Here is a 23385-nt window from a genome sequence, read left to right on the forward strand (position 1 = left end):
TGTGCTCTGAAGGGGAAACACCGTTCGCACGAAGACGCCCGCGAGGCCCGGCTGCCTCTGCTGTGCTCAGATTCCCCCCGTTTCAAACGCCGGCGCGAACGAGGCGCCAAGAAGGGCAAGGGCAGGGGCGGGACACAGGGAGCGTCTTAAGACGAGCCCCTGAAGCAACCGGGAGATGAGGAAGCTTCGCTGCCCGGCCCGGGGAAGCGCTGGGAAGCACAAGGACCAGCGACACTCTTTCCAAACGCCACGTCCCCGCCCCCGCTGCCGCCCCTTCTCTCCCGCCCCGGCCGCAGCGCTGGGGCGCCGCCAGCAACGCCCGCCAGGGGGCGCAGCCCCGCCCCGGCCCCGCCCACTCCCGGGGGGCGGGGCTCTCTCCCGCCCCGCCCCGGGCCGTTCCCGCCTCCGCTCCCTTCCTTGCCCCGCCCCGTCCCTTCCCTTAGGGCCACGTCATTCGCTCTCCGCCGACGGAGGTGACGGCAGCCCCCTGGCAGCCAATGGGCGCCTTGCGTGTGGCGGGGTGAGAGGTGAAAGAGCAGGCGGGGCGACGGGAAGATGGCCGCGTTGGCGGCGGTTGCCGGGCGGGGGACGCGGACTCAGTCTCAGTGAGGGGATGGCGGCGGCGAGGCGGGCAGCGCGCTGCGGCTGAGGCACCGACACGCCCGCTCTTCTCCTCGCGGGGCCCCGCGCCGCTGTCCCGCGCGCTCCTGTCGGTTGGTGACGGCGGCGCCGCCGCCGCCCCGCGCCCCCCATGAGCGGGGCGGGCGGGCTGGCCTGGCGCGCGCTGCACGCGCTGCTGCGCGCCCTGCTCTGCCTGCAGCGCGCGCTGCTGGCCTGCCTGCGCGGCCGCGCCGCCAACGGGCCCCGCGCGTGGCTCTGGCGCCGCGCAGCCTCCGCCTCCTGCGCCCTCCTGGCCCCCGCCGCTGGGGCCTTCGCCTTCCGCAAGGCGGGCGCGGGGCGGCGGCGGCCCGGGGGAGCGGCGCAGGGCCGGCAGCGGTGGCGCTCGGACGGGCGGGCCCTGCAGAAGCTGCCGGTGCACATGGGGCTGGTGGTGACCGAGGAGGAGCCGAGCTACGCGGACATGGCCAGCCTGGTGGTGTGGTGCATGGCGGTGGGCATCTCCTACATCAGCGTCTACGACCATAATGGTGAGCGGGGGTGAGGGAGAGCTCGTACCGCGGCGGGGGCCGCCCCGGGGAGCGCCTCTGGCAGGCAGCGCCGCCGGGGCCCGCGGTGCGACCTGCTGGAGCCCGGGCTCGCCCGCTGCCGCCGTGTTCCCGAGCCGGTGCTGGCCGCGCTGCCGGCGGCTCTTCTGCCGTCCTCTGGAGCTTGTGCAGCGCCCCGGGTGCCCTCCTGCCGCAGCTCCTGTGCCGGGCTGAGCTCACCCAGGTGCTTGCCGGAGGGGGCAGGTGGTGGGATCTTCCGAGAGCCTTGTCCCCAGCCCTGGGCTGACGGGAGCTGCTGACATCTGAGAGCAATGACTGTGAGGGGTACAGGCTGTTAGTGGAGGGGAGCTTTGGGCTATCTGCTCTTACGGGCTCTGTTTACAGGCTGTGTCTGAACTTCCAGAAGTGGCTGGGTGAGAGTAGACATTTACTTTTGTGTATTCTTTCTCCTGTGAAGAGACAGGGTGAAAAGGTAGTTAAATGTAAACATGTGTATCTTGAGTGCTGTTTATATGATAAACTACATGTTCTACATTTGGTATGAGGACTGGTGCTACTTGATTGTTGAGCTAACTCTGAGCCAGTGTTTGTGAAAGCTTTGGTGTGTTTTTCATATCCACCATGTGATTTTATTCATTGCTGGCTTTCAGGTATAAGACAGAACTCCAGCTCTTGCAGATACATTGCTTCCAAATAACTGTGTATCTTAAAGATTACCTCAGAGTTTAGATTTAACGTTCTGTTAAATAATCAAGGAGAAAATCTGTCTTTCTCATACCTATTTTTTCCAACAGAGAAGGTGAAACCAGCCATATTCAAGTTTTTACTAGGTGCGGCTTCCTACCCAGCTGATGAGATGGTCTTTGAGCTGATAGCATGCCCAGTCTCAGTTAAAGGCTAATAATACATGAGGTGGACTGTGTCTTGTATTTCTTTCCTCTCCAGAGGAGGCTTCATGCTGAAGATCCCTGTGCTCTTGCTGCCAATGGTGAGACTGTAAGAGACCAGTGTTTAACTGTTGTGTTGAGACACTTGTGATGGCTGTCTAGAGATGTCATGCAAATTAGAATAACTCTAAGTTTATGCCAGGTTAGAGGTACAGTCTGTAATAGTTGTCTTCTAGTGCTGTCTCAGGAAAAACTCAACAGTGCATCCTGCCTAAGTAGATGCAATTTATTGTTGCCAAGTGTGCAAAAGCATCGAAGGTGTGCAGGTCTTTCCCTGAGTATAGGCATTTGATTTTTTTTTTTCTTTAAAACCATTGCTATTAATAGTGCAGTTTCATGTCTGGTCCTTGTACATGATACAAGACTCAAATGGCTTAACTTTTACTAAATTCCCTAAGATCTTTTTAAGAAACTAGTCTTGGAGCCAGACAGCAGTTTAAACTGACCATCTGTGCAAGGCTGTTGTGGAATTTGGTTATATTGTGTTTCAGTGGAAGAAAGCAGGTTAAATGCTGCAAAGCAGACATTATTCCCAAACAAGAGTTTCCCTCATAACCTGAAGAGAGATGCGTTATTGTACTGGATCTCTAATTTCTTTTGAATCTCAAATAAACTATCTGCAGTGTTGCCTAATATGTATCTATGCTTAGTCGCTTTTTAGATTCCAGTGTTGTGCTGCACAAATTACATATATGAGAACTGAACTGAGGAACAGATCCAGCTGAGAGTTTCCCAGTGGTCTTGGTTTTCTGCTTGCTCACCATGCAGCCTTTTAACACTGAGGAAGGAGAAGGCCACAGCCAGTGCTTGGGTAGCTACTGCCACTGAGATCCTGTCTGACAGCAGGGAGCCAACTCAGTGTGGAGAAGCTACTTCTGCTCCTCCAGCATCTGTTGAAATCCAGTCAGACCTAAGACTGACTATTACAGGATTGTAAATGTGATGACCAGAAATAACAAGGTTATGTCCTTTGAAGAGCAGCGTAACTGAGAACCTTGCAGGACAATTGGCTTTGCAAGCAGTCCAGAAAAAAATAATATATCTTGGACATTACTTGCTGCTGTTCCCATGTAGTGCTACATTCATACTGAAGTTGCATGTTAAGATGTTTTGTTAACACCTTTGAAATCTGAAGATATAGCTATAATCTCAGACATAATATCAAGACATAATGCTTTTCAGTATTTCGTTCTTCTGTTAGTCCTTTGATACCAGAATATGCTGGTTTAATTGTCAGCTTGAATTCCAGTTTGTTGGAACACAATTGAAGAAGGCAAGGCAATGCAGAGCAACTAAAACATTTTAAATCAGTGGTTTTTGCCAAACTTTCAAAGTTGATGAGAATAGCCTGCCATAACACATAGATGTTCTTCCTAGGTGTTTAATGGCTTTTCTGGTATGTCAACCACGACTGCTTTTTGTACAGCATCTTGTCAGCTGAGCCTTTTAAACAGGTTTCAGAGAATAAGCAAGTAGTCATTCATACAGCTTGAGTGTATGCTTACTTCTGGTAATAGTAGATGCGTTGCCTTACTGTTGGTGCTAAGCTCCTTATGTTATCTGGATTGAGCATAAAGCATTTCCAGATAGCAACAACTGCAACACTCAAGTCTAAATCCGGTTCTGAATAATAGTGAACAGAATGGAACCCTGAACAGTAACATTAGTATAGTGAAGGTCAATGAAGTCAGGTACAACTTGCTTTTATCAGTAGCAGAGGGTGAACCTTAATTACACTGTGCACATGTTTTCATCTTCTCAGGTGGTGATACTGACTTTAGTTCTGCTGAGCTGCTTCAGTAAGGTTCTTTGTTCATACAGTTGATATATTGTCCCCACGGATGCTGGCTGTGGTGAAGAAGGAAGCACAATAAGTGCTCTGAATCTGTGTTACATCTAGTGAAGTATACTCTAACTTATTTCCTTTTACTTCGTTGCATATTTGTAGTACTGAGATGCTTCTCATTGCAACAGGAAGCTTTGATTACAAGAGTGATTTTCTGTGGCTGTGTTTTCTGGAGGAAATAACTGTGTCAGTTGCCTGTGAAAGGCTTAAATTAAAAATGTGTCCTTAATTGCCCCTTCTATAGGAAGAGAGAGAAACATGAAATTCTTTAAAGAAGTGCCAGATAAGCTGTTTATTTGTTTATACTAGTTAATTTCTGTATTTTTAACAAAATGCTTATAGGTTGTTTCTGGTATCAGAATAAGTAGCTGAATTCCAGTTGATGCTAGTGTGTTAAAGCAGCTGCACCAGTAAGGACAACTTGGCTGGAGCTGTGCTGATTCTCATGGGCAACTGCAGAACACAAATGTTACAAATGTATTGGATAATATTCACTAACATTTTAGGGTTTTGATCAAGGTATTGTTTCTGTGGGCTTCTGTATTGCCAAACACTTTACTTGGTAGAAATCCAGCCATGATGGTCAAGACCTTATTTCTGAGGAAATAATGCAGCCTTCTCATAGTCAGAAGGCAGTGATTTTTTGCAATTATATAGTAGCTGTTAAAATATCTTCTGGGGAGCAGAAGCTTTTGACCAGTGTTATATACTTTAACTTTCTTCTGTTAATGTTTGCCACTCGAGAGCTTGCCTGAGTGTTGCTTCTGTCAGTGAAGGGCTCCTGAAATAGTTTGGGATAAATCTAAAGTGCTCTTTTGGAGCTTGTTGTATCTTGGGATTTGAGTACTTTGGGTTCTTGAATAGATGCTTTGAGTTGAAGGCTTCTTAAAGCCTGTAGTACTACTGTATGGAGAACTTGTTGTTTTCATCCTGGATTTAATTTTCCAGTGAACTGCTTTACTTTTGACCAGTTTTTTCTTAGAAATTCTTTGAAAGGATAGAGCACTGCAGTAAGCAAAATAAGTTATTTAATTAGCCCCAAACACAGGCTTTTAGTTTCTTCCAAGTTGCTTGGTAGTTTAACACATCTGATCAATCCATAAAACTTGCTGTGTATTCAGTGTGTTCACTTCAATGGGAGGATAAATCTGATGTGGCTTCATTACTGAAACACTTTTGTGATATACTGGTATGAAGTGGCACCTGCTATAGGTCTTCGCCCCTGTGAAACTTCACACTCAACAATTGTGATTCAGTGTTGAGTTGGCAGGAGTCCTCAGACCACATTTATATTTGGGACTAATGCTAATCTGTGGAAGATAATCTCCTTATAGGTGTGGGTAATGTGACAGTATCTCTTAATTGCGGATGAGTACTTGTTCTCCCAGTACAGGATGTCCTTCCAAGAAGAAATGTGCAAGGAATGATCATGTATGAGTTTAAGTTTTAACTTGAATTCTTCCTGTTTGGTTAGTGACAGCTTAAGTGGCTTTAAAGTGAATGAAACTTAAGTGACTTCAGCCACTTTCAAATTCAGATTATATTTTTTTCTAGGCTCTTGGAATAGATGAGTTTAATGTTTTCTAGCTCTCTGTTTCCTGTGAGGTCCACTGTAATGACTCATGCTCTGCTTTCCTCTGTTAACCTGCAACCAGCAGGATCCATCATGAGGATGTAGGCAGAAGTTGTTCATATGTTAAAACAGTTTCTTGCGTATACATTATTTGAATTCGGTTATAGTTTGATGTTTTGCAAACTGTTAATAGTTTGATGCTTAAAACAGACTTGTTACCTTATGACTCTTTCCTCGTTGGCACTGGGAGTTGAGAAAAAGCAAGTAACTGAGAAGCTGTGGAAATTTTTTCTTTCCTAGGCTTAACTTTGGTTGTGTTCCCTTGTAAGGAAGAACTGACTCTTTTCCAGCGTCTTACCAGATTCTGCTGCTCTAAAAGGCACAGCAAGTGAGAATGTTGGACTTCAGGATGCTACCAAGACATTAACAGGTGGTGGCTGTGGTAGTTTAGCCAGACAAACAAATGGCTGACACCACCTGGCATTTCTCTGTGCCGGTTGTTCCCTTCCAGTTCATGGTTCCTGTTTGTTTTGAATCCTGCTTCTACTGAACTTGCAGCTTCTTACAGACTGTGTGTGTCAGTCTCTAAGTCTGTCACTACCCAGGGTGGGAGGAAAAACAGATGCTTTACCATCTATTGAAGCCTGTATATTAAATACATATATTAATAAAAATATTCACTAGAGCTAAAAGACCAGCATATTCAATGTATTGTATCACTTCATTTTGCAAACTAACTCCTAATGTATTATGATCTTAACCAAATGCTTGTACACTGTTTGGCCACTATTGATATGGAAACTGCTGTTTGTAGCAGTTTCTAATCCTAGAATTGGGTTGAGGCAAATCATAAGCTTGATCATAAAATTGTATACAAGTTCAGTGTTTCTTGTAAGATTGTTGTGTGGGCATTTTTAGATTGGTCAACAGAAGTGCTTGACATAGGATTTCTGAATGAAACTTAGGCTCTTAGTAACAAGCCCTGAATACAATGCGATGAAGGCGTTATCAATTCCTAAGTAAATGTGCCTAGCCACGCTTTTGCATTGTAAATATTTAAGATGTAACAATTTTTACTGTGGCTTTTAAATAGAAATAGTTGTGTTGTATCTCTCAAGAGTCAATTTATTTTAGAACAAGAACCCAAGTATGTTTGGTTAAGCAAGTTTTTGTAATCTCCTGCACTCAAAATGTGTCTACCATAAACATGTAATTATAAGAAGTCCTTGGGGATTGCATTAACTTCTTGGAATATATAGCTTGTGAAACCCTCTTATTAGGAAATCCATGGCATTGTACATGGTGTGATATGCTGATTTAGTCTTCTGGCTCTTGCTTTGTGGTAACTTGCTTTGTTAGCCTGCGGCCTTAATTGTGTGGCAGTAAGTGGCAGCAGACTTAAACTGCAGATCAACAGCAGCGTGGGCTAGATGTTCAAGAAACTTGGTGTTTATCTGACTTGATGGTCCTGTGCTGGTCATGTATTGCAATCTTTAACTATTGCTAGCATGCTAAGGACAATGAATTAAGTCTTAAACTATCCCTTACACAATTGCAGCTTGCTACTGAAACCAGGCTGGGTAAAAGAGGAACAGAAGCATGTGAGTTGTCTTTCCAAGGTCACTGAAATTAGTCATGTGCAGTAGCATTTGTTTTGGATTCTTATCATACTTGTAAACTCCAGTTTGAAACCGGTACTGACTACCTGATTCTTTTTTCTTCCTGCCTAGTGTTAGATTTGTTTTATAGTACTCTTTATAGGAGTTGACTGACAATGCATCTTTTTTTAAAGGTATTTTCAAGAGGAATAATTCAAGATTGATGGATGAAATTTTAAAACAGCAGCAAGAACTCTTGGGACTAGATTGCTCCAAGTATATGGTGAAATTTGCAAATCAAGACAAAGCTGATCAAGGTAAGATGAATTACAAGGTGGGATTGGTGTGACTTTAAATAGCCATGTATAAATCATAATTCTGCTTTTACTTAAACACATTCCTGTATACAGTGACCTTTTCCCTCATTAAGCACTGATGATCAGAACACACGCAGCCTTCCTGGGCTAATAGTAAACTTGCACTGTGCATATTTCTTCTTAACTAATAGTGAAGTGTTGCTCCCTCCTTCCCATAGTGATCATTACTGGGCCGTCTGATTTTCCCTTTAGCCTGACACTTGTGCCATCACCCCTTTAATGCATCAGTGTAGCTCAACTCCCCACTGTTTCAGAGAGATGAATTCTTTTGTCGAGAGAATTGGAAAAACACTGGAGTTACAGTAAAGGAACTGATGTCAAGCTAACAATGGATGCACTTCCATTTTTCCACATTTATACCTCAAAGCTGGGATGAAGAAGGGAAAGAGCAAAACTGCTGGTTGTCGTGGCAATGTATAATGACACCAGGAAGGTAAAGGACATAAGTTTTAAAATACCTATGACAGCAACTTTTGCATGTAGGAGAAGTGGAAAGCAGGAATATGTTTCAAGGTTAATGTTCCTTATTCAGCACAATCTGCTGTAAGTACTCAGCTATGCTGACTAACACAAATATTAGAAGTCTGTTCAAAATGTAGCAAATCACAAGCATGTACTTAACTAAGGCAAGCCTTTGCATTAGAGGGATAGGCTTGAAACTTACAGCTGTCTTAAAACTCTATGTTTAAATAGGTCTCATAATAGAAAAGCACTTCTTTTTTAAGCCAATTGTATTACATGGTTCAAAGACTTAAGAAACAGTCACTACTGCTGTAGTACATCTAGATGTGTTTCAGGTGCTGTTGGCTGAGTTTTGCTTCCCCTACAAGAGCTAATAGGATGATGAGATCCTTTACGCCAGTTTTCCAGTATAAAGTCCAATGTTGTAGCATAAACTTGCCTTGTAAGCAACTTAGGCTAAAGTGCCAGCATTTCCATGAAAACACTCGAGTTTCTTGTTATTCCTGTCTATTCCTGTGAAGGTTGAAATAACCATCAGAAAACAGAGTAGACATGCTGTCAATGTCTTAAACTCCAGCATACTCAGCTACCGTTACCTAAATCAGAATATTTATGTCCAAACCAAATGAACTACTGGAAGACTGCTGAGACTTGCTGACTGAAAGGGTACGTTTGAGTCTCAGGAACCTTTCCTGCTGGAAACTATGAATAACAGAAGTGATTTCTGTAACTTTTAGACTTTTTCATTCTTAAAGGGCTCCGCAGTCAGACCAGGTGCTTCATACTTTGAACTGATCAAGCTGACATCTCTCCAGTTTATAATAATGAACTGTGGTTTTTCACTTCTGAGAAGCAAAAAGATGTCTTACACTTCTGAATACTGTTAGAGAAATATTCTTTAACATAGGATGTATGACATCAAACAACATTAAGGAACAATTACTTTGGTTGTAGTGGCTTTGGATAGACTGAGGTGTTCTAGGTGTTATGAGTCTGCTGACTGTATTCTGTGATCCTTTGCAGTCAGGTTCTGCAGTTTTAAGAAATGCTATTTTAAAGTATCTAGCTATAACAATCATAAGTTCTATACCAGTCTCATGTGTCCAGACACTAGTATCTAACCCAGTTACTTCAAGCTGGGTAGCCTTCAGCATCCTTGGTAAGTTTACCTCCTAGTTACATTATCAAAACTGACAATGATGCAAGTCATGTCGTGCGAGAAGACTCTTATCTCGCAATAGTGTGGACAATAAGATTGTTGTGAAATATTCTCTTAAGTCACAGACAGTACCAGAACTCACTCATTATCTGGTCCCTAGCTTCTCTGTCACAATCTTAAATCAGCATTGTAACTCTTGCATCGATTTTGAGGTGCAGCTGAAAGATCCTGTTATCGTCTTCAGGGAGGACCCCATCTTAATTTAATCATTGTCACACGAATGTCCACAGCAGCTGTTAAAACGCATTCCTTTTTTCCTTTCCCTGAACTGCAAGTCTTTCTTCATTGCTTACCACCCCCCAAGTTACTATCTAGGCACCTTCCTTTCACGGCTTTGCCTGAGAGTATAACAGCCAATGATAATTCACTGGAAGACTCTAGATTTCAAGACTGACATTAATTAAACCAGTTTTCACGAGACTCCTCAAAATAGTTGCCTTCAACTTGCTTTTTAGTAATATAGCAAATCCAGAAGATATCTGACTAACTGTATAACATATGAAGTAATGTGTAACTTACTTGCGATCATATCCTGTCAATATCTAAAGCATATTCAAAACAACTATATTTCTGCTGCTTTTAAACTGTGTTTTGTACTTTCAGTTTTAAATTGCCAATCTACATTGAAGGTGCTGTCCCCAGAAGATGGAAAAGCAGACATAGTAAAAGCTGCTCAGAACTTTTGTCAGTTGGTAGCACAGCAGCAAAGAACATACACAGACCTGGATGTGAATGTCTTAGACAACTTATTAAGTAGTAAGTAAGACATGGTCGGTGGGGAGGAGGGGAAGGAGTACTTGATTCATAACTGATTTAGTTTCTAGTATATTTATTGCTTAGAATGTATGTATCTTGATGCTTAGTTTATCAGGGTAAGTTTATTATTGCTTTCAGACTTCTCTGAAAACTTTCTTACCAGTTTACTCACTTTTGAGCTTTTCCTCTGAGCAGGAAAAGAAAACCTTAAGCTAAATTGGAAAGTCTCTGCTTTTCAGAGTTCACAACCTGTGTAAGATGTTATGTGATGAGCTTTCTGAAAAAAGTACCACTGAAACTAGGCTATTATAACGTGGGTTAACTTTTTGCAAGTTAGTATACTGCAAACCTGGCTATGGGCACAGAGTCTTTTCCGGATCTAATTACAGCAATTAGAGCTTGTACTGCTGAGTAACTACCACCTCGAGTGCAAATGACGGAGCACTTGCTGATGTTTTGCTGTTGTATAACCCACTATCTTTGTTATCTGTGTTACTAATTCATGCAGATTACTGACTCTGCACTGAGGTGCTGGCTGCGTGCAATAGCTATGGAAAGGGCAGGGCTGCACTAATCTCACATCTGGGAGAAGTAGTTCGGAGCAACCTTCTGCTTCCCCAGTAGTGCAATGTAGCTGTAGTACTTGCTCAGCTTTCCTAGGCAATCCATGGGTGTTAATTGCAACTGTAATTAACTTTGCAGGGTACAGATTTCAGGTTGCACACTTGAACTTGGATGTCTACAGGCACATTATTGAAGTGTGGCTCCCTTTAATTGGACTCAGTGATGATTATTTTTTTTTATTCTCCAAATGGGTGGTCAGCTGAATTGCCATGCAGACTGAGTGCAGCAGCAGTTTAGATGCTTTAATCTTAATTTCAAACTGAATTCTATCCCTGTTGTTGGCATGCTGCATGACATCTTCTAACTGTAATGGAATTATTAAACATGTTTAAGGCACCTGAAGAAATAACTTGGACATCTATCCTGTCATACCCCAAAGGCAACTCAAAGAAATGAATAACTGCTTTTCTAAAATGCATACCTGGTGAAGAACTGGTGATAGCTGGTACCCATGTATGTATTTTGGCCAGTGATGTTTAACTGGAGCTTTGCAAACACTTGTTAATGATCTCATATCCATGCATTTCACTGTCTAGAGGTGTTAAAAGTATTAGGTGCAGTCTGCATAACCTTTAAAAAAAAAAAAAAGAGCAGACTTATTGTTCAAGTAATGTATGATAGCTGAGCACAGAAAAATAAGTCTCCTATACTTTTAATCTGTCAAAACTGTAGAGTTTGGAAACAGACTGCTTAATCTATGTGGCTAGTAAGATGGTAAAGATAGTATCTAATAGAGATATTTAGAGATAATATAATTTATTATAATTATATATTATAAATTATATAGTATATAATTATATATTATAATATAATTTTTATTATAATTTAGAGATACTAAAGATAGTAGTTCTAACTAGTCCTGCTTATTAATTTGCCTGGTTTTAATGTTTAAGACAGTTGGAGGTGAAGAACTACTCTTTCATGACTTATTTAGCAGCAGCTTATGAAACTACTCATTTTAGTTGCAGGCAAATTTAGTTTCTGTGTCCTTATTGGCAAGGTATTGAACATAAACATCTGTGAGTTACTGATCTAAATTGACAGCAAGTTCTGAAAACAGTATTTGAGTACCTATTTTTTTAGAGTGTGTGTTCTTGACTTCTCTAAGTTTCTGATTTTTTTTCACATTTTTTTGAATATGTGATAATGTAGTTTTTTAACTTTCTGTTCATATTTAGGATGCAGTTATTGAAGTCTAGTCCTAAAATGGTATGGTTCTAGCTTGTCGTGTGGCTTTTCAGTTCTTAATGCAATCATGCTCTAATTTTTACAGCTTGAGTTTTCTTCGGTGTAAGAGTACTTTCTTCTGAGCAATGCCTCAGCTAACCAGCTTGTTTTCGTAAAAGTAGGTGCCAGCTGCACTATAATATTGTCTCTATTTGCTATCTGCCTTCCTAGTGAAGAATGTGACTATAAGTTAAGGCTTTTTAAGTTGGCCTGTAAAATCTGTGTGGATAAGAGAAGGTTAGTGCTGTCAGCTCTACAAATTCCTTCATGTTCCCTCACAGAACTCTTGACCTAAAAGGGATGTTGCCAGATCCTGTCCCTTGAGTGTCCAAGTCTTTAGGCCTCTTTTTGAGTCTGCTCCCAAATCCTTGTGTGCAATACTTGCGGAGCGCTGTAACTCCAGCAGCTCTGAGGGAGCTTCCACATGGAAAGCATTGGTAGTGTCAATATGTTTAGGCAGAGAAATGGGTGCAGGGTGGAAAGCACAGAACTGTTGTGAATAGGCTGTTTTGACTGTAGTGCTACAGTGTACATTTTCATTTTCCTTCAGATAAGAACCAGAAGGAAATATTAGCATTAACTGGGCTATCTGAAAGTTTTCCTGTTTGAAAAGCCATTGCAGTGTTCAAGATCCTACTGCTGAACTGGCCAGCTGAGGAGCGCTCAGCTATTGGATCAGCTACTGGATGAGTAAAGCTGTCCACTTCCTCCAAAGTCCCTGCTCCCAAGTATTCACTGCTTCCCTGCAAAGCTGTTTTGTACTAACATACTGGCTTCTGAACACATAAGCAGCTTTTGCCTTATTTTTTTTTCTTAACTTTGATATAAGATTTGGACTGTGGCACACAGTACTCGTATCTAAGTACTTCATCCTTTCTTAGAAATGCACGTGCTTGGGGAAAATAGCATCTTTACCTCTGGTAAAAGGATTGTGATGAGTCAGTGGGGAGAGAGGATGTGAACTTCTCAATCTCCAGCTTCGGTTTCAAAACCTGGGTGGGGGCAAAATCTGATAGGACCTTAGTTTCCTAGTCCTTTATTCTGAAAGTTCAGTTCCTCTACAACTGAACTTAAACTTGTAGAAAGCTCTGGACTGACTCTTTTTTTTCCTATTTTAAACAAGTGAGAAAACTGAGAAATAACATCTGAGGTTCAGAGCAAATAGGCAGTGTTAAACTTTATCTGCTAAAGGTAGGCATTGTGCAGTGTAAGCCCTTGTGCAGTTAACTTGTAGAATTAGTGCATAATGGAAGGGATAACAACCAAGAGCATGCAATAATCATGACTAATGGCAGCATTATAACAAAGTAGGGTTGTGACCGCTGGAATGCTTTTTGAATGAGCTAGGTAGGTGCATGAGGAACAGCTAACTTTCTTGGGTCCCACTGGGGTTCTGTACTGGTTTTCACATGTTGCTCTAATCAACTTGATAGAATTAGCAGGGAAAGCTGGACTAAGACTTCCTTCTAAGCTTATCTTGCATGTCTGTCAGTTTTGGCCTGGAGTAGTTCAGGCATGGCAGAAGTGTGTGGAAGGGAGATGGTGTCATTTGGCTGCTAATTGTCATCAACCTTGGGAGATGAGTAGGACACTCTCACTGGTGAGCAAGACAGCAAGCTACTAAAGATTTGATTAGCTTCTCTTTTCTTGGGGAGACTTCCTTGTGCATCAAACTGTAGTATTTAATCTCAGCTTTTCAGGGAATGAAGCTTAGTAGCTTTTTCCAAACAGCTGTTTGTATGCCCATCTGAGTTGGGGTTAGGCTAGTGGAAGGACAATGGCTAGGGTTTTAAGGTATGTGTAGTGTGAGCACTTAGTGAAGTCCTTCAGTGTTACCTAGCCCTGCCCTGGGGTGGCTTGTGCTGTCCACTTAGTAACAGGAAAAAAATATTGCCCTGTTCTTCCTTACTCATTAACCAGAAAGATGTCACCTGCAACAGCTTGTCTGAAATTTCATAGTAAAAGTTGTTTTTAAAGTTGTCTGTCTAGTTCCATACTAATGAAGAGACACTTCATCTGATAGGGTATTTTTTTTTTTTTACAACTTGTTTTCTTGATGGTTTGTGATACCGATTTGTTCTTCTTCAGTGGAACCTCCCTAAGTTTGGTGTGTGTTTTTTTTTTTTGGGGGGCGGGGGGTTTGTGTGTTTTTCTCTCTGTGTGTTATAGTCCTTTTACTCTTCTTGACTGCAACTTCACATAGTTGAGTTAGGACTGTAGTAGGTATGGGTCAGGGTACAGCATGTTCTATGCTACTAAAAACAAGTTTGCCAAGACAAAACTAGAACAAGTCAGTTTAAACAGCCGTGTTAAGGTTTGCTGTTATTGAAAACAATGTAACTGTTCCTGTCACTGCTTTAGCAAGTCTCTGAAAGCTACCTGACATAAAAATAACACTGCAACTGGGCCTGTTCAGAGGATGCAAGACCAGTCTGTCCCCTTGGGCTTTTAATTGTTAAGTTGTCCTCAGGAGCTTCAATTCATTTAAAAAAAAATGCATTTAAAGAAAAAGCAGATGCATTAGGGTTTAGAATTAAAATAAATCTGACTAATTTAATAAAACTTAATTTAAATGGTTCTTTCAGGTACAAATGGATTTCCTGATCCTGATTTAGTCTTGAAGTTTGGTCCTGTGGACAGCACATTAGGATTCCTTCCATGGCACATCAGACTGACAGAGATCATGTGAGTTGCCTATGAATTCTATGAAACAGGTTGGAATAATATCTAACTAAACGGATCTTTTGTGTGACTTACCTTATGGAAATAGCCGAAAGAGTCTAAACAAAGGTGTCTGGTGATTGATTTGATGGTATTAAAAAACTGTTAAATGAAACTTGTCAAATATTCGTTGTTCCTTCAGCCACGATTAGGCAACAGCAGGCTTTACTCTTCAGGTTTAAGGAACATCTTTGGTCACCATCTGTCTCAGTGGTCCAATTCCAGTTCTGTTGGTGTTCCTTATGTGGATTTTGAGTGCTATTGGGTTTCTAATAGGGAAGCTAAGGATATAAGAGAAACAGGATAATGTAAGATGATCATGCCTCTAGATTACTTTCCAATTTTGGCAATAACTGGGCTGACTAGAGTTGCTGTATTTCTTAAATCTGAAAGTATTTATAGAGCACTTAAATGTCTGGGCAGACCTGTGCTTCTCCAGCTTTCTCACTGATTTGAAGTGCCCTCTCTGCTCTAATGGGTAGACTTTAGAGGATGACAAGATATTGACAGCTGGTTTAGTTACAAGAGTTGGGTGTCAATAACAGCGTTGAGAAGAAGTTCACAAGGTTGCTCAGACAACAGCTTTAAGTAGTGATATTCCTGACTGGCCATATGGATCATGCGGTGTTTATGAAAGCTTATTTTAACTTCTCCAACTTGCTTTCTCAGTTCTTTGCCTTCCCACCTGAACATCAGCTATGAAGACTTTTTCTCTGCCCTCCATCACTATGCAGCCTGTGAGCAACGCTGGGGAAAGTGACTTGTTGCTGAGCACATGGAGTCAGGCTTTCTGTGGGAAGGAATTGATGTCTGTTTACAAGCACCTGTGACCCATAAGTCTGGTTCATAGTCCTTTCTTAATTTATCAACAAATTCAATAAAGTGTCTTACCTTTCTAGAGAGTCTGTGTGAATGCGTGAGAATCTACGGGGAGGGGGAAATTCAGATTTCCTTTAAAAGACAAAAGACAGTTATTGCAAGCAAAGCTGTTCAAAGCTGAATTACCCTGACTTTCCTGTCCAAGTGACCAAAAGAACATGTGAGAATTAAGTCTTGTGGAGTCTACAGGACAACATGAATAGGAGTTCCGTGCCCTGAAGGTCCATAAATCTGAGGAAGAACTCTCATGTTAGGTTGGTTGGTGGGTTTTTTTGTTGTTTTTTTTTAGTTTTTAATGGTCAGGTGTTTTCGAGCTAATCACCTGGTTTATCTTTGCATATATTTACAATATGTGAATTCCAGAAGGGTCAGTTCTGTTAACTGAGAATAGAGGCTGCTACTTGGCTGTGATGACGAAGCCAGCAGTAGGTATCAACTTCTAGAAATACTGAGAAGATTCTGTAAAAAGGAATGGAAGCTTCTTTGGTAAGTGGGTTAGGCAGTCTGTGTAGCACTATCCATCCTCTTTTTTTTTTTTCTTTAAGATGTAAAATTGAAGTTTTCTTACAGCCCTGAGTGAAACTTCTCTTAGCATCAGGTCAGTTTTCCATATGGAATAAGCATAAACACTACTACGTATTGTTTATCTACCCATTTTCCCCATAGAATTCTTGCTTAAGGTGACAAGCTGGCTCAGGCTCTGGCATCCCTTGCTGAAAAATCTGAAAATGGACTGGGTTCCACTTCCACGGTGAATGAGACTTGCTTGTGTACCCAGGAGGAGAGTCTCCTTAAGCCTTCTGTTAGGTTTGTTCTGAACTGTGCATTGGAAGTTTGAATGGGAGTCTGTAGCAGAACAGAAAAGAAGATGAAGTGAACCTACACTACAGTACCTCAAACCCGAGATATCTAAACAGATCATTAGCTAAATGGTCTTCATCATGGAATGTCCTGGTTGAGTTCCATTCCTATGGTTGGGAGTAATTTGAAAGTCTTCATAGCAGCATTTGGACAAAGCAGTATCTTTAGAGCTGTGTTACTGGAGACAAACATTAATGTTGCAGCCTTTTACCCTGCAGGCTGTGGAACTGTAGGACACTTCATTCTGAAAGAGTTTCCTGGTTTTGTTTTGTGGGTTTTTTGTGGTTTGTGGGTTTTTTGGTTTGTTTTGTGTTTTCCCTCCCCTCTTCAAAATGAATCTGACTTGCTCTCCTTCAGGATAGGCATGTCATTAGAAGGGAAAACTGCTTTTAAAAGGGAATTGCCAGATTTTAAATGAATGACTGCTGCTTTGTGAAACAGTGTATTTAACTGTTGTAGCTTGATGTGATGTTATAAAGCAGATTGTGTAAACTCTTAGCTGCAGTTTTTTGTCATACTAAGGTCAGTTTGCCATTACAGGAGAGCACTGTGGTCTATCTCATATAAGAGAAAGGGATGTTTTAATCAGTTAACTAATGGTTTTGACATCAACTAACATTCCATATGAGCTGCTTCTTGCAGACTGGTCTCTGGTGTTTGCCAGTTCCTGCACAGCACAGATGAACAGTCCTGCAATGTCTCCTAGGTTCTGTCATTGCTATAGGAAAAGTTTTCTCACTGAATGTTAAGTTTAACTTATTTGTGGGGAGCACATAGCCTGTTGGGGTGTGTCTTGAGTATTGGAGTTTATCTGTGATGTGAATTTTGTTTCATTAAAATGTAAGGTTTTGTTTAAGTTACCACATGTAAGTGTTGTGTCACTGAAACAGTTCTGGTGCTGGCAGTAAAATAAAATGGGAAAAGCTTAGTTTAGTCCTCAAAAGTAATATATTTTTTATATTTGTATCAAACTGCCAAAGAATACTTCTAATACCTGAGCTCCCCTCAGTCCTCAATCTTCTGTGTATCTCAACTAAAAAGATTTTTATGTTGGAGACAGATCTCAAGGTTTAGGATTTGTCTATAGAGGGATACTTAATGAAACTAAAATGATTAGTTCAGCTGCATTTGATTCAACTTAACTCAATTAAACTAGCCATCAGAAGAGATTTGATTAAGTGTTCCTCCTGGAATTAATGTAGTTGAACTAATCCACATTATCACTTAGTTGGGATATTTTACTGTCCCTGTGTGGGCAATCTTCAGTGAGCTGTGCCAAAAGCACTGTGCATATCTGCAACTTGATCTCTGAATGTACGTCGTGGCAGCAAGCGCCTCTCCCCGCTTGTTCTGTGTGAGGGTTTGTGGTTTAGCTGTGACATGCTGTATGGCTCTAGTCTCTGGCTACCTGTACATAATGTGTAAAACAAGTTTTTATGATTAGGGAATCAATTTATTGAACTTTATTATTGAAAGTTAAATCCGAATCTGTAAAAGAAATGATCAATAAAAGACTATAATCTTTCTACAGGCTATGGTGATGCATGAATACTCTTGCAGGTTTGACCGGGGAGATGTAGCCTTATTCGTGTTGCTACATTGCTCTGAGAAAGTGGAGGACTTGAAATGGTGTGCTCTTTTGTGTTCTTCTTAAATTATCATAGTCATAGAATGGTTTGGCTTAGAAAGGACCTTCAAAGCTCATCTAGTCCAACCCCCTGCCATGAGCAGGGGCATCTTCAACCAGATCAGGCTGCTCAGAGCCCCGTCCAGCCTGGCCTTGAATGTCTCCAGGGATGGGGCATCTACCACCTCTCTGGGCAACCTGTGCCAGTGTTTCACCACCCTCATTGTGAAAAGTTTATTCCTCATGTCTAGTCTGAATCTCCTCTCTTTTAGTTTAAAACTGGTACCCCTTGTCTTGTTGTAACACACCCTTCTAAAAGGTCTGTCCCCATCTTTCTTACAGGCCACTCTTAAGTACTGAAAGGCTGCAATTGTTTCCTGTATTGTAAGAATTGGACAAATTTTTGTATCAATACCACTTCTGAATTCTTAGAAGCTGTTACGAAAGCTTTTACGGTAAATGCTTTACTATAAAAATACTTCATTAATAATCCTGGGTACTTGCTAAACTTGTTCTCAGCTACTAAAAAGTGTGTGACCTCTCCCTGCTGCTGAGTCAGTCCTGAACCTAGATCCAGGCTGGGCCTCCTGCCAGCTCCCTCCTTCCGAGCAGGGTGCAGTGAGGGTGTGGGGTGGAAGAAACCTCCACAATCTGAGTGTGACCTCTTTTGAAAGGGGAAGCCAGTGTTCAGACAAGTTTTGAAGAAGTATTGGGGGTCACAGTGGGTAACAGGCTAACCATGAGCCAGACTACAGAGAAGGCCAGCAGTCTCCCAGGTTGCAGTAGGAAGAGTTGCTAGCGGCTCAAGAGAGGTGATCCTTTCTGCTCAGATCTGGTGAGACATCTGGGGTGTCGGGTCCAGTTCTGTGCATCTTGGAACAAGAGAGACACAGACTTACTGGAGCCAGTCCAGTGGAAGGCCATGATGAAGAAGTGGAGCATCTGTTGTACAAGGAGAAGCTGAGAGATCTGCGACTGGTCAGCCTGGAGAAGGCTCAGGAAGGGTATTACCAACATTTATAAATATATGATGGAGCGGGAGTAAAAACCACTAGACTCTTCTCTGTGGTGCTTAGCAGCAGGCTGAGAGCCATTGGGCATAAGCTGAAATATAGGAGAATCCATCTACGTGTCAGAAAACCCTTTCCCTGTGAGAGTGGTCAGTGGAGCAGATTGCCCAGAGAGGTTGTGGAGTCTACTTCAAAACCCTAGATGATACTAAAAATTTATCACTCTGCAATTTGGTGGACAGTGGCTGCAGAGGAACTTGTATGTCTTTTCACCAAATTGGCTTTTGCCTAGCTTCAGCCTTTTGAGCATTAAGCTGCCTCTTGAAAAGCTGTTTGTGTGTCCCTGGTACATTTTGAGTTATTATTTGAACAGATACAACCTGCCTGTAAAGGTTGATAGTAGTTTCCAAACCGGAGCTGGCTCTAGAGCAGGGTTAGCTGGTGCTGCTGGGCTCTCTGACCTCAGCTGGTTTTTGATAGAGTCAGCAAAGGTGGCTTGCTGCAGTTTGTAGTTTTGTACTACTCTTTTAACAAGTGATTCAAATTTATCCATCTTTTCCTCTTTTTCCCCTTTCCAGAGGTGCACAGTTGTCGATGTCTAGTCAAGGAACTAGATGAGATTCTGAAATAGTTGCTTTGCAGCAGGGACTTTGGGGACATGGTCAATAATACAGCTGCTACAGGAAACAGACCTACAAAGCAGTTCTTGAGATTACAGTGATTTTTAGGACTTCTTGTTATGAACATGCATTGAGCAACTGTACAGCATGGCATGTTGCAGTGAGTGAAGACTGGGAAGTAAGTAGAACGTAAAGGAAAGGTCACTCTTTTTAGAGGAAAGTATATTCTTACACACTTAAATCAGTAAGTGCTTTTGAAGTACTTCATAAGAATTACAAGAAAAAAATAACCTGTTGACTGATTTGCTGTATGTTTTGTGAATTCCGCTTGAGTGCGAAATCTTAACTGCCATGAACAGTCCCAGCATTTAAAAAAGACAGGGACCTTTTAGGAACAGATTAAGTACTTTATGGCTTTTACAATGCAATTGATGTTGCACTATTAACCGTGTGTATTAATTGACGCTGAAAGGCAGCTGTACCCATAAAAACTGAAGGGACTGTGCTGCCCAGCCAGCACCTTTGGCAGGAGGAGCACTGGGGACACGGGGACAGGTGCTCTGCTTTGTCCTCCTGGTTTCCATACACTGTCCTCTCTGGTTTCTCAGCTTCCTCCAGAGCTCTGCTCACCCAGCACATCCTTGGAAAGAGGTTCTCATTGCTGCTCTTGGGCACTTAATGCAACAGCAGAAGCTTGGGCGCAGGAGCGAGGAATGAACTGGAGAATTAGGCTGAATTCTGGCCCATCCTGTGCAAAACTTTGCAAATGGTCTTGCTGTGAAGGTTACCATTTGTGAAATTTTCACCGCTACCATGAATGGCTCTAAACAACTTCTAGCTGTCTTCTAGGAGCTAAGCTACTTTGATAAGCTTGAAATGCTAAAGCAAACGAATCAAAGGCCACGCTTTAAGCCCCTACACAACTTTTTTCCTCAGATCTGCCAAATTAAAAGGGAGACAGACTTGCAAGCCCTTCCTCTGCTGTATGTTCATCTGTGTTAAATGATGCAAGACTTCCTTGAATTCCATTGAATCACTCTGCTGAGAGCCGTAGGATTACTCCTTAATTGCATCCAAAACAACTTTTTTTAGATCATGAATAACATGATGTATTATACAGAAGCATGCCACAACCTTAACTTTGAAGCAGTTCACAAATTAATGTTTAATGAAACCGTTCGCCTTGAGGTTTTTGCTGCGCTATCCAACTGGCTAAACACAAACCAGGGCTCTTTTATCTCCCTGACAAGCCCTGCTGCTTTAATACAGCATATATTCTCTGACCATGTGCAGCCAGTCAATCCTCAGTACTGTTGTTTCCTATACATATCCCCCGGGCCTGCAAAAATACTGCCTCTCCTCCCCAAAAAAACCCACAGTGGAAGACCCTAATGGATTGATTGTGTAGAAAACATGTTTTTAGGGGGATGTTTAATTGAACTAAACATGACTAGTACAACAGTTTTGTAATGTAGTTCACATTGTAAACATTAGAAGCCCAGTAGCTGATAAACTGAAATGAAATATTTGTCTTACTCCTTGTCTGCAGGTGTTTGTTATAATTTTAATGGAAAATTTCTCTCTGAGTCAGCTATCAAAGTCAAAAGCTTCCCATTAGACTTCATATTCTATAACTTCGCAAAAGTTGCCACTTTGTTGGCAGGGTGCTTCGTATTTGGGAGAGCACAAAGGTATCTGCAGATGTCATTTCAAATGGGTCCTCTCTCCAAAACTGGCAGGGCAATGTCGTTTTGTCAAACTGATGTCATGAGTTGTTCTGCAATTTACAATATTTAAAGTTGAATTCCAAATAAAATATCCTCTTCCTATCATGATGGAGCAGTCATGCTGTTGGAATCAGGATCCCAGGAGGATGTATTGGCATCATGGATATGATATACAGAATTAAGTACTGCGCTGGCCCCATTTTTTTTCAACACTTCAATCTTTCAATTTTCAATTTTTTTTCAACAGCGTTGAAAGAAAGTGGAGTAAGATGGGAGGTGATGAGAATTACGGAATTGCAGGAGAATGTTGCTTGGGAGGAGGAGGATGGCTGGAGATCACATAGCCTAGCGTGGGGTTTGGATTTTTGCATCCCTTTTCCAGCTTTTCCAGCTCTCTGTCCCTGCAATGTCTCGCTTGCAGAGCTGCGCTGCTGTAGTTCAGCTCCCTGAACCGGCAGCTTTCAGGCGTGATAGAAAACTCAGGAAGGTTTCAGAGACAAGGCCGAGCATCTTGTCATGGACACCATCAGATCAAGACTGTCACACACTCTGGGGCTGGAGGGGAAGTGTCGAAGCCCTGGAGAAGGCTCTGGCAGAAACCCCTCTTGTTTGGACAGAAGCAGCTACTGACCCCCAGTATCTTTAAGAGCAGAATCCTGGATTTTCACAGATGCGACTTGCAAATTTTATGAGTAGCTTATGTATTTTAAAGTAGTTTTAACTGATCGAAATGTGCAATTTCCCTCACGTATCAACAGACAACCCATGCAGCCCATCTCAGGAGCTTGCTGTGGTGAGTGCTGTGTGTGCTGCGCGTCAGCTGCAGGATGGGCTCAGCTCATTGCACAGCCCATCGCTCCGGCACCAGGGACAGTGGCACAGGACTGGCAGTGCCAAGGCTGTTTCCTACCCCTCAGCTTCATCACCGAAGCCCCATTCAGTCTGTGTGAGCCTCTCTGTGTAAGTATATTCTGGAGGCATAAAACAGCATGTGTGATGATGATCGCTGCCTTGCAATTCTCCTCATCTCCGATCATGTTTTATTTAGCTGGCTGGCCATGGCAATCTCTGCCCCAAAAGCCTGCAGCCTCCTCCAGCTCAAAGCAGTTCCATATACTCCCCTGAAGGTCATATTGACTCTGTTCTCTGGCAGCTCATGCCCAGGAAGGAACTGGGCATAGCCTGGCTGGTCCACCCCAAGGAGAAGACTGAGGTGAGGATGGTGCCTTCCCACGCAGCAGCAAGGAGCCCTTCATGGCTACAGCTGCAGCCACAGATCCCCTCCCCAGCGCTACCCATCACCACGTCCTCACCTCTGCAAAACCCCTGCATGCGCAGGAAGCCTCCACCTGGCCCTGCGCATCCCTCCTGCTCCTGCATGGCTCAAACCCCCTTGCCAGAAGCACATGCTGGGGACCAGCCGCTTTCCTCAGGGGCCCCCTCGTCCCACAGGGCTTCCCTGTGCAGGGACAGGCATGGGGCGAAGCTCGTCTCCACTCAGCATGCTCCAGCAGCAGTCTGTCTGTGGCACCCTTGCTAGCAAGGCTTTCAAGTTCTGGATCTTCGCATGAAGAAGTCTATCCTCATTAAGGATTGTTTTCCCCCCCAGAAATAAATTAAGGAGCTGGCTTACTTTGAAAGCGAATGTGTGGTTTTATTCATACAGAGTCTTTAAAATATGTGGAAAGTGTGGGAGGTGACAGCAATGCTGGAAGATGAGATTTGGGAGGGGGGAGTCCTCTTCAATGGAAAAAGGAAAGAAAATTAAATTTCTATTTATGCATCATTGCTGGTATGAATTTAAAAGGGCATAGGAATGAGAGCAAAAAGATAAAACTTCTATACTGATGCTGGCTCAGCTGCATTGCACACACTGTGTATATGCAAAATGATCTGATTAATACCACAATGGTTGTACGATATAATCAGTTGAGTACTGCTGAGATTTATTGCTTCCTGCTCTCCCTCATTTTACTGGTGGTGGCATTTAAATCCTAATGCACTGAGATTTTGTTTACCTAGCTTATACTACATTTTTATTGTGACCTGGTCAAATTAATCCATCTTTCCTACAGCAGAAGCAAGACCTGTGATTGGTACTGCAAGTGGGACTGTTTACAGGGTCTTCTGCCTTCTTGAGGCATC

The 23385-nt window shown here is 42.6% G+C and overlaps 1 protein-coding gene across 1 annotated transcript; it reads left to right on the forward strand.

The window, feature by feature from the left end:
• Window positions 1-751: 751 nt before the first annotated feature.
• Window positions 752-17688, forward strand: NUS1 (NUS1 dehydrodolichyl diphosphate synthase subunit). Its single transcript, XM_065632014.1, has 5 exons — window positions 752-1148; window positions 7325-7447; window positions 9792-9944; window positions 14381-14480; window positions 15186-17688. The coding sequence occupies exons 1-5, from the start codon at window positions 752-754 to the stop codon at window positions 15274-15276; spliced, it is 864 nt and encodes a 287-aa protein (XP_065488086.1). The 3' UTR covers window positions 15277-17688.
• Window positions 17689-23385: the final 5697 nt, after the last annotated feature.

Source organism: Caloenas nicobarica, chromosome 3 (genome assembly GCF_036013445.1).
Source record: "Caloenas nicobarica isolate bCalNic1 chromosome 3, bCalNic1.hap1, whole genome shotgun sequence".
NCBI classification, from domain to species: domain Eukaryota; kingdom Metazoa; phylum Chordata; class Aves; order Columbiformes; family Columbidae; genus Caloenas; species Caloenas nicobarica.

Excerpts from the sequence above, each read along its gene's own strand:
- NUS1 (XM_065632014.1), top strand. The coding sequence starts at position 752 with ATGAGCGGGGCGGGCGGGCTGGCCTGGCGCGCGCTGCACGCGCTGCTG. Across the intron at positions 7,448-9,791 it reads TCAAGACAAAGCTGATCAAG|TTTTAAATTGCCAATCTACA; the intron begins GTAAGATGAATT and ends TTGTACTTTCAG. Across the intron at positions 14,481-15,185 it reads ATCAGACTGACAGAGATCAT|TTCTTTGCCTTCCCACCTGA; the intron begins GTGAGTTGCCTA and ends TTGCTTTCTCAG.